This window comes from Felis catus, chromosome C1 (assembly GCF_018350175.1).
Source record: "Felis catus isolate Fca126 chromosome C1, F.catus_Fca126_mat1.0, whole genome shotgun sequence".
Taxonomy (NCBI): Eukaryota; Metazoa; Chordata; class Mammalia; order Carnivora; family Felidae; genus Felis; species Felis catus.
Window position 1 is genome coordinate 75,077,535 of NC_058375.1, and position 17,515 is coordinate 75,095,049.

Consider the following 17,515-nt stretch of genomic DNA (forward strand, 5'->3'; position numbering starts at 1 on the left):
TATGTTGTGTCTATCAGTAGTTCCTTTCTATTATTAATAGTATTCAGTTGTATGGATAGTCCATAATTTGTTTATCCATTCACCTGCAACTGATATTTGAGTTGTTTCCACTTTGTATTTTTTTCAAATATAGCTACTAATAACATCCTTATGCAGTTTTTGTGTAAATGTAGATTTCATTTGGGTAAATACTTAGGAATGATATGGCTGGATCATGGTAGTCTACTGAAAATGGATTCTTTACCCATTTTTAAATCTGAAAAGTCTTCATTTTTGAAAGATATTTTCAGTGGGTCTAGAATTCTAAGTTCACAGTTTATTTGCTTGTTCATTTTCTCAGTACATTAAAATTGTTGCTTATGTGTCTTGCTTTCATTGTTTCTTATGAGAAATCCACTGTGATCCTAATCTTTCTATGTAACGTATCTTTTTTCCTCTGGCTGTTTTTAATATTTTCTCTGTATTACTTGTTTTGAGAAATTTTATTGTGTGCTTTCATGTGATGTACTTATTGCTCTTTTGCTTGGTGTTTTTGAAATTCTTGGATACTTACTGGGTTTATAGTTTTCATCAAATTTGGAAATTTTTCAGCCATTATTTTTTCAAATATATTTCTGTCCCAATTGTCTCTGCTCTTCATCAGGGACTTAGTTGTACACATATTGGGCCACTTGAAGTTAAACTTAGTTTATATATGCACTGTTTTTTTTGTGTTGTTGTTATTGTGTTTTTTACCCCTCAAGTCTTTCCTTTCTCTTATTTTTTTTTTTTTTTTTTTTTTACCATTTCTACTGCTTTAGCTTCAAGTTCACTAGCCTTTTCTTTTGCAGTGTATAATCTGCCACTAATCTCATCCCAGTATATTTTTCCTAAAGTCTCTAACATGGTAGTTTTATATCTGGGATTTTGTTTGGGGTCTTTTTGATTTCTTGCATGTCTCTATTCAAGTTTTTGAACAGATGGACTATAATTATGATCACTGCGTGAATGTGTTCATGTCAGTTTTGGATTGATTTTCATTTGATATCTTTTTTTCTTACTATGTTTCTTACTTTTCTGTTTATCTGTTTTCCTGGTATAATAGAATTTCAAGAATGACCCTTGGAACCCCTGTCCTGTGAATACGATGAGACATCATTCCTGTGATAATACTATGTTATATGGAAAAGGGGATTTTGCCTGTGTGACTAAGGTTATTAATCAGTTGGCTTTGAGTTAATATAAAGGGCAGTTATCTGGGCTGGTGTAATATGATCACATGAACCCCCTAAAAGCAGAGAATTTTCTCTGGCCAGTGGCAGAAGGGGAAGAATAATCTGAATCCTGAAAAAGGTTGTATGTGCCATTGCTGGCTTGAAGGTAGAGGGGGCCAGCATGTAGTGAGGAATTCACATGGCCTTTAGAACTTGAAAACAACCCTTGGCCATCAGCTAGCAAGGAAATAGGGACCCCAATCCTATGTCTGCTAGAAACTGGAGGCTGCCAACAACCTGAATGATCTTGGAAGCAGATTCTTCAAATCTTCCAGATAAGAGCCCAGCCTGGCAGATATGAGGATTTCAGCCTTGTGAGATTTCTAACAGAGAGTACAGACAACTCACCCAGACTCTGACCTACAGAACTGTGAGATAATAAATGGGTGTTGTTCTAGGCCACTAAATTTGTGGTAATTGGTAATCCAGCAACAGAAAACAAATATGCCTGGTAGTCTCTGATTAGATTGCTAGACATTGTGAGTTTTAGCTTTTGGGTGCTGGATATTTTTGTATTCCTATAAATATTCTTGAGCTTTGTTCTAGGTCACAGTTAAGTTACCTGTATTGCTTTTAAACAATACCGGGTATTGCTTTTAAGATTTGTTATACAGACCAGAACATCATTTAACGTAGGAGTAATTATTCTCTACTACTGGGGCAAGACTGAATACTTGATTAGGGGAACCCTCTGCACATCTTAGCTCTGTCTCTGGACAGCTGTTGTCTCTCTTTTACTCTGCCTGGGAATTCTAGCCACCTTGATCTGTTCTGTGTCATACTCTCTGGTCCGTTTCCTTCACAAAGGTAGTCCACTTGGTTGTACCTGAGTTTCCCCTCCCTGCACTATGTCCTAGGTATATTCCAGGCAGTAAACTCAAGCAGTCTTAGGGTTCATCTCATTTGTTTGCCATCTCTTGGGGATCAGTGTTCTTCATTTCCTGACCTCCAATGTCTTTAACACTTTTTAAACGTATTTTGTTTGTTTGTTTGTTTGTTTAAGAGTTGGGTATAAATCCAGGTCTTTTTACTTTCGAGTTCAGCTTTAATTATTAAAGTTCATTGGGACCAGGAAATATCCCTAAATGTTATATATAGGAGTACTTAAATAACTCCTAAAATGTTATTCTCTGTGCATTATCTAAAATTTTAATACTATAGCACCATTTCTAACTTCTAGTATACTAAATCTAGCCCAAATGATGACAAACTGTATCTTTAGATAGCCTTAAAGTTACTCATTTTCATTTGAACACCTTCAGTATTTATTTGCCTAAGGAAATCAGAATTATGCTTAGATAATTATAGTCAATTATTTGACTCATTACACTATTAGAAAGTTAATATTATTTTACATCTCAAATAGAACAGGAAACCCATTTATTTATACAAAAAAACCCTGTAAAGTCTTTTTCTGTATTAACTACGTAACTACTAAACATGGCTAGCTGCTTTTCATGTAGTCAGATTTCCTTGTTTCTAATTTCTGTATGTTTATGTTGATATTTGGCTTTGTTTTCCTTCCCACATGGTCTATCCACATAATTTTGTAATTCTTCCATGTAATTATATAAATGAGTATTCAGACATAGAAGAAGTTTATGTAACCTCTTTTAGAACAAGTTTTTGGACAGCTATTGGAAGGTGCTGTTCTTTCCATAAAATTTCTTACAGTTTTATTAAGAATTTTCAATAGGTTTCTCTAATTAAAACAGGAAGGATGATTAGTTACCTCACAGATCCTCTGGGAGAAGAGATTTTGTTATTTTAGCAGATCTCTCCCCATCCTTTCTGAATAGTAACGAAGACATAGTTCTATATATTAAAAATTGATGTTCTTATTTGATATTTGTTCATGCTGATAGGTACTTTGGAAGTTCGTCTTATGGGCTGTCAAGATATTCTAGAGAATGTCCCTGGACGGTCAAAAGCAACATCGGTTGCACTACCTGGTTGGAGTCCAAGTGAAACCAGATCATCTTTCATGAGCAGAACAAGTAAAAGTAAAAGTGGAAGTAGTCGAAATCTCCTAAAAACCGACGACTTGTCCAGTTCAGTAACCAAATTTTTAAAAAAATCATATAATAAATTAAAGGGCCTATACAAAGAACTTAATAATGCAGCTAGCAATGGGAAAGAGCCAAAGTTGAACAAAAAGCTTTATGTTCTGACTTCTATAATTTAACTTTAAAATATCGAAAGCTATACTGACAGGAAACAAAGGCAACCAAATTTATTGAAATTATGTTAGAAAACTGAATGACACGTAACATTAATTCTTTTGGAAGAGTGAAATACTCAGGATCAATCTATGCCAAACTGAAAGTGTTCGGAGGCTCTGAGTCTTGTCACATCTTTATCTTTTAATGACATCGTGACACTTCTCAATCTTGATAACTAACCACAGGACCAAACATGTTTACTAGTAGTGGCTCAGTTAGCAAACAAATGGGGGAATAGGTGGAAGTGGTAAGAGCAATATGCAATAGGTTTATGAAGCACTTTGCAGATGTTCTAAAATGTGATTATAAACTATGATATAAAGGTAGCACTGGGGGGGGGGGGGAAGGCCCGTGACAGTTAAACCTACTACAGAGTACAGAGGTGCATATGTCAGTGTTTTCCTTCATCTAGAAAGGGATTTTAGGGAAGTGTGGAAACAAAAATTGTCTAAGGTGACAAACTCTACAAATAGAAGTGTAGAGGGAGAAAACTGAATGATTACTATTGATATACAAACATACAAAATAGATAGCATTTGATCTCTGTGTTTTTGTCAAACACAGAGGATAATTTGGGAGCATCTGGTGGAATTATGTGTACATGTAAAAGTAGCCATTTAAGATTCAAAAGCTTCAGTATTAAGAAAAATCTTACTTTTAAAGGCTCATAAGACTTTTGTTCCTATTAAACAGTGATGCTTCTATTTTAAAGTTTTAAAATATTTAAGCAAGTTTATAAATTGTAATTACAGATGATGTCTGTGCGGTTTTGAAGCTAGATAATACTGTGGTTGGTCAGACGAGCTGGAAACCCATTTCCAATCAGTCATGGGACCAGAAGTTTACACTGGAACTGGACAGGGTAAGAGGAAAAACATTTTACTTAAATTTTCATTATATTTATAATTCATTTTGAATGTAAATTTTATGTCTTTGAAGACTTTGAAAAGTTTTATTTTTTTAATGCTTATTCATTTATCTTAGAGAGAGGGTGTGAGCGAGTGGGGAGGGGCAGAGAGACAGGGAGACGGAGAATCCCAGGCAAGCTCCGCAGCTGTCAGTGCAGAGCCCAGTGTGGGGGCTCAGACTTACGAACTGTGAGATCATGACCTGAGCCAACAATCAAGAGTCGGACGCTTAACTGACTAGCTACCCAGGCACCCCTGGGAAGTTTTATTTTTAACGCAATAAAAGAAGAACCTAGGGTTTTTTTTTTTTTTTGATGTTTCTCATCTGGTGAGTTGTATAAAAGCCTGCATTAAGACAGAGGTGAACATCAGAGTGCTGCAGTAGCTTTCGCTTCTGCAGTGATTTGAATGTACATTTTGTATTAACATAAAAGACAACCAAGTGAGAGCTAGTATTGAAATATATTTATTTTAGTGATGTACTCTAAAAATGAAGGTGATTCTTCTGATTCACCATTTGTAGGTTATACTACTAAAGCTGGATTTGAAATGAACTAATGTGCTCACTTACCCAGGCTTCCATGTGTCTCAGGGGCTTTCATGAATGACATGAATGGCCGGAATATGATACGTAGCTGTAGAATCCAGAGGTAAAGCTGGTCCACACTGGATTCAAATCCATGGTGGTGACTTTATTACTCAGATTCTAATCCATCCACTGGGGTGTGGGAGGAAAATAATACAACTTAATCCTAATCTTGTCTAAAAAATAAGAAAGATAGCAAACTTTTTATCATTTAGTATTTAGGCTGATGATACATATGTCATTTTTAAAATTACATTTATTAGTGAAAGCAGATTTACAGTGCTTGATGATGTGAGGTGGTGGTTTTACTACTCTAGCCTCTACTTAAAAATTTTTTTTTCCAATTTATTTTTTTCTTTCCTCATGGCCAGCATCCTAATCACATCCTCATCACTGCTTTTCGTGCTTCAAAAAATGTTTTATGTGCTTAAACTTTATGTATACCAGATTTCTTAGCTTTAATACTACCTACCTCACTGAGATGTGTGAAGATTAAATCCATGTAAAAATCATTGAAAGTGGTAAGAACTTGATTAATGTTCTTAGAAAACATTAAATAAAAAGAAAAAGTAATTTACTAAGCTCCATGTGTCTAAATAGCAGACTGATTTTCAAAGAATACTACCTTCATCTTGGCATTCATTCTCTCATTTATGATCCTTCATTTATTCATTAAAATTATTACGAAGGTATTTACTTAATCAACAAATATAATTCATTGATATCTACTGTAATCCTGGCACTTCAGGTAGATTAGCAATGAACGATATAAACAAGGTCTTGCAGGTTTCCTCAAGGAACTTCTACTTCATTGGCTTTCAGTACATACCTGACTTTTTACCATCACATCTGAAAGTGTGTAAGAGTCTACCACCTCATTTCCCAAATGTACCTTTATTTTGATGATTTCAGTTAAAATGATATTAAGGTCCTAGAATGCTGGGCTTGAGGTGTTTATACTTGTTGGTGTCGGAGACGGGATGGGAGACACGTAATGGAAAAGTTGATCTTGGAATTTGTATGAAGAATGAATTTGAGGGAGGAGGAACTAAAGGCAAGCAATTTGGCAGGAGGCTACTTCAGTGCTACAACTGTAAGATCAGGAGAACTTGAAGTAAAACTTGGCAGTAGGAATAGAAAAAAATACATGCAGGAAAAAATAATATGAGTCAGTAACTAATTGGATTGGAGTACGAAGGAAGGAATTTGTCTATAGTTTGCAAAGCAAATGATGCCACAATCATTAGAAAAAATCTATATTGGGGGGGATGGGTTCTATACCTAGTCTCCTAGCAATTAAATAAAGATGTGGAAGGTAGAGGTCAGGGCTGGATAGGTGGATTTGGATATCATCTAATTAGACGTCCTAGTGAATGTCATCCAAGTGGTTAAGACCAGTCTATTCATTTCACAAATATTTATTTAACATTTCATATGTACCAGGCTTTTTACTAGGTTCTAGATTTATGGGGATGTACGTATTACTGTAACAGAACTCTTAAGCTTAATAATCACCAATTCTCTATTCTGTGCCAAGCACCGTTCTAGATGCTGGTAATGATTGATCAAAAGTCCAAAGTCCGTATACTTAAGGACCTTATATTCTAATGAGGGAAGATAAATAGGAAACAACTTTTAAAAACTACAAGGGTAGGGAAAGAAGGAAGTAGGGTGATACAATGAGGGGGTAGCAGCCACTGTAGATAGAGTAGTTAGGGGATCTCTTTGAGGATGCTACATTTGACCTGAGAGACCTGATGTGTAAAAATTTTCCAGACTTTTAAAGATCCAGGTAGAGTGTTTCCAGCAGAGGAGACAAAGTATACAACCCCCTGAGGTAGGAGAGAACCTGATATGTTGTAAGAATAAAAATTGTGAGACAGAAGATCAGTATAAAGTAGATGATGTAGGTAGATGCCAGATCTCTAGGGTCTTCGTAGACTAAGAATTGGGAGACTGTTGAAGGGCTTTTAATAGGGGAGTTGGCATCATTTGATTTACCTATGGTAAATGATCTCATAGAAGTTAAGTACCATGCACTATAGAAGCTAATAGAAGAGTTACTAACACAAAGTGGGAAAAACTTTATAAACACAGAAAACAAAAATCTCATAATCAAATCTTAAGCCGTATCCCAAAGGTAGGGGGAGAAAGAAGGTTTGCCCAAAAAGAAATAAAAAATTTTGAGTTGGGGGGGGGAGGGGGGAGAACAAAAACAATAAAGTTTGAGTTGAGCCAAATCATACCTTAGAGAAGCATTATTAAAACTTATCCAGTGAATAATTGCAGGAATGGTGAGATGATGAAAATCCTGTTACATGTGGAACAATTGAAGAAAAATGGGATTTTTAAAAGTCTATTGAAGAAGAAATTTAACAAAGATTTGATAACTGTCTTTGAAGTTAAAGGGAGGAACATGTGGGAAAAAATTAGGGTAAGGAGAGCAATGAGATTTCAGTTTGTATATGTTTATTCTAATCAATAGTGACTTTCCTAGAGCTCACTGTTAAGGTCTACTAGATGGGTCTTTCAACTCTGATATTTTCTCTTCCAGGGTAGAAGAACCAGCATTGTTACATGCTATAAATTAGCTGTTTAAATAGACCAATATAATTCAGTCAAGCCCACTACGAGGGAATAAAAGTTGAGGTTGTTAGTATAAATAGATGCTGTTTCTATGTCTTATTATATTTGTATCTTTTTTTAAACCGTGTGAATACATATAAATCTTTATGGCCATAAAATGTTTCTTTCACTTTCATTTTTAATGTGGATAGATTTGCTGTAATGAAGCCAGGCAAAATAGGTTCATTGTCCATCTGCTACTTACTAGCTTTTGATAGTAGACAAAGTACATAACCTTACTACTGGGCATTTGTTTCACCATCCCTAAAATGGGGATAAAATATACAGTTGACCTTTGAACAACACAGGTTTGAACTGTGCAGGTCCACTTAATACATAGATATTTTATAGTAAATTACTATGAATGTATTTTCTCCTCCTTGTATGTTCTTAATAACATTGTTTTCTCTAGCCTACTTTACTGTAAGAATACAGTATATTATACATATATAAAATACATATTAGTTGACTGTTTATGTTATCAGTAAGGTTTTCAGTCAGCAGTAGCATATTAGTAAAGTTTGGGGGAACCAAAAGTTGTACTAAAATTTTTCACTGTGCAGGGGTTGGTGCCTTTACCGTTGTGTTGTTCAAGGGTCAACTGTAATCTTTACAGGACAGTTAGGAAGAAAAACTGAGGTAGTGTATATAAAATCCCTTGTATTGCTTGTCTCATTTTAGCCACTCGATGGCATTAGTTTTTTCCTTAGCCATAGGCTTTGATGTGTGGGTGGCTATGAATTTAAGTATAATAGAAGAGCATGGTATGTAATGGGGAATTAATTGGTGCAGTGTCTCTTTCATTTCAGAGCCTATTTAAAGTAATTATAGGATTTTTTATGAGTGATATCAAAATGAAACTCAAAGAGAATCATTGTTAGAAAACAGCTGGTTAGAAGATTTCTCTTGTCACCATGTTTTTGCATTACAGAGTTTAATATTTAAAATAGAACTTAAAAGTAATAAATATATACATACACAAATATAAAATAAAATAGAACTCAAAAGTTATCATCATGTTATAGTTAAGGAAACTGAGCACTAGAGTAGTTAAATATTAATAAATTTCAGAGCTGCTACTAGACCTTAGTGCCCTTCAAAATGGATGCTCTTTCCTCTATGGCAATTTGAATGAGACAGGTAACAGTCACACAGAGGAGAGGAGGAAATGACAGAAGATGATGAAAACCTGAAAGAAAGAAAATAATTAAAAATTACCCAGACTACAAGCTTAGAAAACTACAAAGACTGATAACTTTTGATTGGTTGTTTTTTATGTGAAGTTGTGATCTTCACCTAAAGTTGTTTTTGTTGTTGTTGTTGTTTTTGGGTTTGTTTTTTGTTTTTTTTTTTTTCATCAAACATTCTTCCCACTTGGGAGCAGCAGTTCTCCCTTTGAAAGTTTGAAGACAATGCATGACTAAGAAAAGCTATTCATCCCTGAGGCTAACTAGAGCTTCTAGGCTCCTGATAGGCATGTTACTTTTCCCTAATTTGATTATAAACTTCTCTTTGGCAGAGACTACATTCGTTATCATGATAACTACTTGTGTTTTACTTTTTCATGTGCTTTTTACCCTTTTACTTTATCCCTTATATTTATAGAATATTTATTTGTGGAAAATGTTTATTGAAATATTTATAGAAAATGTTATTTTAAACTGTCTGACGTGTCCATGCCTAGCATTTTGCCTCAAATGTCAAGTTTCTTTTCTATGGGATTCTGGAACTAAGTTATACTATTTCTGTCCTTTTCAAGACACAAAGATTTGTAGATCTTTTTGGAGTTGTAAGATACTCTGGAAATGAACTAGACCTACAATAATCTAAAAAAGCCCAAATTATGTTCCTGGGAGGTCAGGGCTCTGTAGAATTGTCTTAGGAGGCAACACGGAGACTTTTTTGTTTTGTTCTGGGTAAGATATCATTTGAAATTTGCCACTTAAGAAAAATAAGCTTTGAAAATTGCTGATATAATTCAGCCCCTTCAGCCCCCTCATTTTACAAATTACTAAGGAAATTATGGCCTAAGGATAAAATAACTAGCCTGAGGTATAATCCAGGATTCTTTTTTTTTTTTTTTTTTTTTTTAATTTTTACTGAAGTATGGTTGACACTGTTACATTATTTTCAGGTGTACAACATAGTGACTCAGCAAATCTGCAAGTAATTGTTCTGCTTACCACAAGTCCAGCTACTTTGTCACCATACAACACTATTATAATACCACTGATTATATTCCCTATGCTTTTTTATCCTTTATCCCTGTGACTTACTCATTCCATAACTAGAAGCCTGTATCTCCCACTCCCTGTCCCTGTGGCAACCACCAGTTTTTTTCTCTGTTTTTATGGGTCAGTTTTTGCTTTTCATAATAATCCAGGATTATTTTTTTTTTATTACATAATCCATTTCACGACACTGAGATCAAGATTCACATGCTCCACTGACTGAGCCAACCAGGTGCCCCAATAATCTAGGATTTATAATGAAGTCTCCTGACTGATAGTTCTATGTTCTTTCCATTCTTATCAGATTACCCTTTTTATATTTTCTTATAAAATTTGATCCTTATTAATGTTTATTGTAAATGCAATAACCATGTAATTTCTCATTTTCTCTGAATTCCTTCAGTCCTCCTGGGGGAACAAGCCATACAATAGGAATACAAAGACGTGTTAATTTCTTCTGTGTAAGAGCTGGCTGTTTTGAGCATATTGTTTAAGCTGAGATGCTGTTTTTTAACTTAAAATGGACAAGGACCCTGACTGGCTCAGTTGACTTGATCTCAGTGTTGTGAGTTCAAAACCCATTTAGGGCATAGAACCTAACTTAATTAAAAAAAAGTTGAAACTACAAAAATACTGACCCTTTTTACCTCTTCCAAATTCTGTTAAATGACACATCATACTCTCCTGAGGCTTTGAATCCTCTGAGACAGTGAATTATGTATACAGTCTACATTCTTTTCTTTTTTTTCTTTTTTTCCATCTCTGACATCTCTTAATCACCAGATACGCTCCAGTATTCCTTAAGAGCTTTGGTTCTTCAGTTCAGCATCATTATGGGGCATTAAAAACAAAAAGAAAAAAGCTACATATGTATACAACCCATTTAACATAGTATTATTTCAAACTTCTTTGAATACCTCAGCCACAGTGTACCTTTACTGCTTGTCATTTTAGCAATGAATTGAGCAATGAAATCTTAAATTTGATATGTCACACTTTCACCAAATCTTTTATTTCCCTAAATGAGATAAAGAACCTAGATTAATGACTATGCAGATAATGATTATGCAGTAAATGATAGCTTAAATTATTGTTGTTACTCCTCTGGTCTCTTCTTTATTACCACAGAACTAGATATTTGATCAAATCTTTTCATATCCTTAATTCTTCAGGAAGAGGTTGAAGAAGGGGCCATCAGCCCCTTACAAATTTCATGTTCTTTTCTCTGTACCCTAAAACCAGTGTTACCCTGAACTATTCCCTTACTGATGCTCCCACATCAAGCAGCCTTTAATCTTATCTTTATATCAGACCTGTCTTGGAAACCCCCAACAGCAAATCAGTCCTACCATCTGTCTTTTCTGCTTTAATCTACTGAATGCTGCTGAAATATTAATCATACCTATTACTATAAATTTTAGTTTCTGACTTCAGCTGGGCTTGTAAATGTTGTCCTGCATTTCAGATCTTTATCCCCTTATCAGGAGCTTTTCTTTCACCTATCTCTTCCAGTCTTCTATCCCACCTCAGACCCCTTTGTTTCCATTTTATACATAAGATTAAGATCATTAGGGTGCAGCTTCCTCAGATTCCTCCTATCACCTGCACATATTTCTGTATCTTCCTCATTGGATTTAGAGAAAGAGGTCTCTTTCCACCCTGTAAGAGCCTGTAAGCATCCAATTTGTCCTCCAATTTCCATTCTTTCTCATCTCGTAAACCTGTTCCATCAGTTACTCTGTCACCAGTATTTTTTTTACCTCCTTGCTTCTCACCTCTGATCCTTACTGCATATGTTCACATTTCCTTCCATTAAAAAAAAAAAAAAAATTGTTTTGCTTCTTCATAGCTCTATTGACAGGACTCTCTCTCATAGACGAGATTCTTGAAGTAGTAGTTTGTGCTCACAATCTGTTCTTCCTCATCCTATCATTCATTACACATTACACTAAAACTTCTGTACGAGGTTCTGAACCACGCACATTACATGTAGTATCATTTAATCCTCACGGTAATCTTACATGTATAATTATTATCACTGTTTTGGGGATTACTGAGGTTCCAAAAGGTAAATAACTTTGCCACACGGCTGGAAAGCAGTGGTTCTGGGAATCATCACAAGAATCTTATATCAAAGCCAGGTCTTACCTGAAACCAATATGTTCTTTTAAATAGTGGACTAACTTGTCTCTTTGTTTCCAATATAGATTTTCTTAATCACATACCACAATATTAATAATAAAATCTGACATTTACTGAACACTATGTGCTGAGCTTGTATTAACTCTTTTAATTTTCACACAACCCTAGGAGGTTGATACTATTATTATACATATTTTGCAGATGAGCAAAATGAGGCTCAAAAAGGCTAAGTAAATAACTTGCCCAAGGTCACAAAACTAGTAAGTGGTATAGAGCTAAGATTTTAACCTATTTTTTCTACAGAAATTTATTAAGAATGCAGCACTAGGCCATCTTGATTTTAGGGGCCTTGTTTTTGGGGGTTTGTTTTGTTTTGTTTTGTTTTTATTTTTTTTTTTAATTTTTTTTCAACGTTTTTTATTTATTTTTGGGACAGAGAGAGACAGAGCATGAACGGGGGAGGGGCAGAGAGAGAGGGAGACACAGAATCGGAAACAGGCTCCAGGCTCCGAGCCATCAGCCCAGAGCCCGATGCGGGGCTCGAACTCACGGACCGCGAGATCGTGACCTGGCTGAAGTCGGACGCTTAACCAACTGCGCCACCCAGGCGCCCCAGGGGCCTTGTTTTTAATTACTGTATTGCCTGACCTGACCTCTACTCCTCTATATTTTAAATCCTTTACTAGGAGCTTATAATTTACAAGTTAAAGACCAAATGCTTTTGCAAGTCATACAGAGCCCTTCATGACTTGTATCTGCCCATCTTCTAATCTTTATTTCCCAAAGCATTCCTGCTTCTGTTCTAGGTGTTAACTAGGTGAAACTATTTCCTATCCCTACAGTATACTTTGTGCATGCTTAACTTTGTACATTCTTTCCCCTTTGACTCCTATGTTCTCTCCCTTATTCTTATAATTTGTATCTAAGAACACAATTTAAGCAGTTCTTATCTTTTCTGATCTTCCTACTACCTTCCCCTTAGGAAAAATTGGTCAGTTCTCCCTTTTGTGTCATTATACCAATTGTATATGCCTCTCTTTTGCCAGTGTTTATTTACATTTCCATCTCCCCAACAAAACTATGAACCATATGAGAACAGGACCATACATTATGTCTCTTTGTATTTCCATCACAGTATTTAGTATAGGTATTCATTAAATATACAACAGAATGACTGAAAATAACTTAATGCAAAAATATTTTTAAAACTAAAAGTTTTTTTATATAATTTCCTTTTTTTTTTTTTTTTCCTACTTGTGCAGGTAACACACTCTGCTTGGTACAGTGATTCCCAAATAGATTCCCAAAATGACACACATTAGAATCTGAGGGGAGGGGGATCATATATATAATTTAAAAATGTCTTCTTTCTTACCTGCTCCCACCCTTCCACACACAACTGAGTCTGACTTATTTCCTTATGGCTTACCTGTTACTGTTCTGTAGCACAGCATAGGCATTTTAGCTTTCTTCTACCTTTCCAACCTTTAATGTGCAAAGGCCTACATTTAGCACAGTGAGAAATAACAAAACAGCGAGAAGCATTCTTTCCATAAAGGACTCTATAGTCTGGTAGGCTTAAAAAAAAAAAAAAAACAGTTGGAGACAAAATAAAAAACTGTTGAATTGTGTTTCAGAAGCTTAGGAAAGAATTCTTCTAAAATGAGCATGCATCAAGAATTTAAAAATACATGAAGATACAAACACCATGAGTAAGCAGCAGTGGATAATGGGATTATTTGTTATAGAATATAAAATAAATATTTCAAATATTTGTATAATAGAGGAATTTGAAAACATGAGCAAAGAATGAGTGATACAAAGACTAAGCAGAGTTTTTTAAAAAACAAATAGTAGACATCTGAGATTATCTTCAAAATAATTGGGGGACCATTAGTCCCCAATTGTTGAAGCTGGGTTGGAAGGAGAGTAAAATAAAACTTAACAAAAATCAGAAATAGAACATTTTTAGTTGAAAACTAAGTGGATGAGTTAAATAACAAAAGAGTTAGTGGGTGGAAGATAGAGCTAAAGAAGTTGCCCTAATGCAACACAAGGAGACAGATGAAAAATGTGAAAGAGAGGCTACAAGACAGGAAGAATGGGATGAAAATGACTAACACACTAAGAGGAATTCCAGAATGAGCGAATGGAGACAATGAGCAGTGGTCAGATCTGAAGCAATAATGACCTAGAATTTTCCAGAACTAATGACAAACATTGAATCCTCAGATTTGAGAACACAAGTCCCTAGAAGGATAAATATAAAAAGTTATACACATCTGAACTCAAGGGAAAGACCTCTGGGCTGGGTTTAGTCAAGAATGCCTTTGTGAGGAACACAGATGTTTAATTCAGTCTTGATGAAAAGAGAAAATTGAACCTGGTACAGGAGAAAAAATGTGAAATCTCATATGAAAATATATGTTTCAGCAGGGGAATAAGATATAAGATTAGACATAGGAATTGTGTATGTAAAGACAGAAAAGTTTATAATAGGTTTGGAATAATAGGGAGTCTTTGGAACATTTTATACAATATGAATTGATAAAGGAAGCAGTTTTATTTTTTTTAGGAAGCAGTTTTATATATAACTATTAAAGCACTAGTTTGTATCATAATTGTTTACTTCTCTCTTACGAAAAGAGCAGAATCACCCACATATATAGGAGGCAGACTTTTCAAGCAGAGATCATAACATTATGTTTTCTATTGTCTCAGTCTCAAACTCTCCTCTCTGTATTTCCCATCCTCCCCAAAGATCCTAGGGTTTTCTTCTTTTTGTCATATTTGGTCCAGCTGGAAAATCACCCTTATTGGACTCCTCAACTGAAAAGAGATACTGCTGTTTCCTGATATGGTTGTTTTCTGTTTGCGCCTAGTAGATTCCAGTGGTCTCCCTTCCCTGGCCGGTGCTTTGACTCTGGAAGCTGATAGCTGTGGACTTGAACAACTAGGCTCTGACTTACAGTGGGAGACATTGTTAGGAGGTGTAAGGATAGGAGGAGAGAGAAGTCAAGGTGTTTGTTTCCCTCTTCCCTTCCCTGTTTTCACAGCATTGGTTCAACTATGGCTACAGCTCCTGTTGGACAGTCCCTTTTTCCAAGGTCCAGTTCTCATTGGATTCTGACAACTGTTACCTCGTGCACATTGAGGCAAGGGGTGGTAATGGATTTCTACTGTTGCTAGATGTCAGTTGCTTCATCCTTGTTGGCTCTTTAACCTTAATCACACCTCCATAAATAGCCAGTTATTAAAATTCAGACTCTTTGAGTATGCAGCTTCTTTGCTTCTATGACCTGAACTGATATTTCTCAAGGTTGTGTTGTCTTCAGAAGCCCATAGAAGGCCAATTAAAGAAGAAATAGAAGACGAATTGATATGATATCTACCATGTTGTACCTTTACAAAGTCTTACCTTTTCTTGGCTCTTGAATATTCCATGCTCTGCTTCGTCTTGCCTCCTTTTTTTTTTTTTTTTTTTTTTTCTTTTCAGCAGTGGAGCCTAGCTTTCATGTTCTTCTATTAGAGGTTCCCAAACTTTCTTGGTTCACAGCATCCTCAGTGTCCTGGTTTTTTGTTTTGTTTTGTTTTGTTTTTGTTGTTGTTGTTGTTGTTGTTGTTGTTATACAGTGTGTGTCCAAGCCAAAGGAAATATCCAACAATTCCATTTATTAAGAACTACTTACTGAGGCACCTGGTGGCTCGGTCTGTTAAGTGTCTGACTCTTGATTTCAGCTCATGTGATGATCTCATGGTTGTTAGATTGAGCCTAGTGTCAGACTCCGTACTGGGCGTGGAGCCTGCTTGAGATTCTCTCTCTCCCTCTTCCTCTCCTCCTCCCCTACTTGAGCATGTGTGTATACTCTTTCTGTCTCTCTCTCTCTCTCTCTCTCTCTCAAAAAAAAAAAAAAAAAGAAAAAAAGTACTAACTAAAAATTTTCTGTGCAGCAAAGGAAACATCAGCAAAATGAAAAGGCATCCTACAGAATGGAAGAAAGTATTGGCAAATCATGTATCTGATAAGGGGTTAATATTCAAAATATATTAAAAAGTCCTATAACTCAGTAGCAAAAAAAATCTGATTAAAAATGTATAGAAAATGAATAGACATTTTTCTAAAGAAGACATTCTTTAGAAATAGTCAAAAGGTACATGAAAAGGTACTCAACATCACTAATTATCAAGGAAATGCAAGTCAAAACCACAGTGAGTTATCACTTCACACCTGTTAGAGTGGCTGTTGCCAAGAAGATAAGAGATAACAAATGCAGACAAGGATGTGGAGGAAAGGGAGCCCTTGTGTACTGTTGTTGGGAATGTAAATTGGTGCAGCCACTAGGAAAAATAGTATGGAGGTTTCTCAAAAAATTAAAAATAGAACCACCGTATGATTCATCAATCCCACTCCTGGTTATATATTCAAAAGAAATGAAAACAATATCGAAGAGGTATCTGCACTTCCATGTTCATTGCAGCATTATTCACAATGGCCAAGTTATGGAAATAACCTGTCAAGGGGTGAATGGATAAAGAAGATGTGAGATATATATGGAACATTAGTCAACCATGAGAAAGAGGAAGAAATCCTGCTGTTTGCAACAACATGGATGGACCTTGGCGGACATGATGCTGTGTGAAATAAGCCAGATAAAGACAGTTACTACATGGTATCATTTATATGTGAAATCTTAAAAAAAAAAAAAAAAAAAGCAAAAAAACAAAGTCAAACACCTAGAAATGAGAGTAGGAAAGTGGTTGCCAAGGGGCGCCTGGGTGGCTCAGTCAGTTGAGCGTCCAACTTCAGCTCAGGTCATGATCTCACGGTTTGTGGGTTCGAGCCCCGTATCAGGCTGTGTGCTGACCGCTTGCTCAGAGCCTGGAGGCTGCTTCAGATTCTGTCTCCTTCTCTCTCTGCCCCGCCCCCACTCACGCTTTGTCTCACTGTTTCTCAAAAATAAATAAATGTAAAAAAAAAAAAAAAAAAAGTGGTTGCCAAGAGATAGGGGGTGGGGAAAGCATGGAGAGTTTGGTAAAAAAAAAAAAAAAGTAAAAACTTTAGATATAAAATGAATAAAGTCTGAGCATCCCGTGTATAACATGGTGACTGTAGTTAATAACACTATATAAATGCAATTTACTGAGGTGATGAATGTGTTAATTAAATGGGAGGAATCTGCATAGTATATACATATGTCAAAATATCATATATACTTTATGTCACAATTTTATTTGTCATTATACCTAACTTGTTTATTTAATATAATTTGTCAAATTGGTTACCATAATTTATACCTAACTTAAAAAGTAGTTAAAAAATATTTATTTAGTACTTATATTCTAACTAATTAGTACTTTTTGAGTGAAAAAAAAATTGAAAGAAAATACAGTATTTTTACTTCATTTTTGCGTAACCAGTTACTTACTAATGGAGTATGTCTGCTTGTTGTATACTGCATAACTTCTCAAAGCGTGAACACATGCTTACACATTGATTTTTCATGTGGAAAAAATCAGTTGTTGAAAACCCAATTTAGCAAAGATAGGA

The 17,515-nt window shown here is 35.3% G+C and overlaps 1 protein-coding gene across 2 annotated transcripts in view; it reads left to right on the top strand.

Moving 5' to 3' along the window:
* PKN2 (protein kinase N2) overlaps positions 1-17,515 on the top strand; it is a 129,295-nt gene that overhangs the window by 81,621 nt on the left and 30,159 nt on the right. For both annotated transcript variants that reach the window (XM_011284886.4, XM_011284888.4), the window contains exons 7-8: positions 3,119-3,304; positions 4,228-4,337. In XM_011284886.4, coding sequence (XP_011283188.3) covers positions 3,119-3,304; positions 4,228-4,337 — 296 coding nt within the window. The remainder of the gene's footprint in view (positions 1-3,118; positions 3,305-4,227; positions 4,338-17,515) is intronic.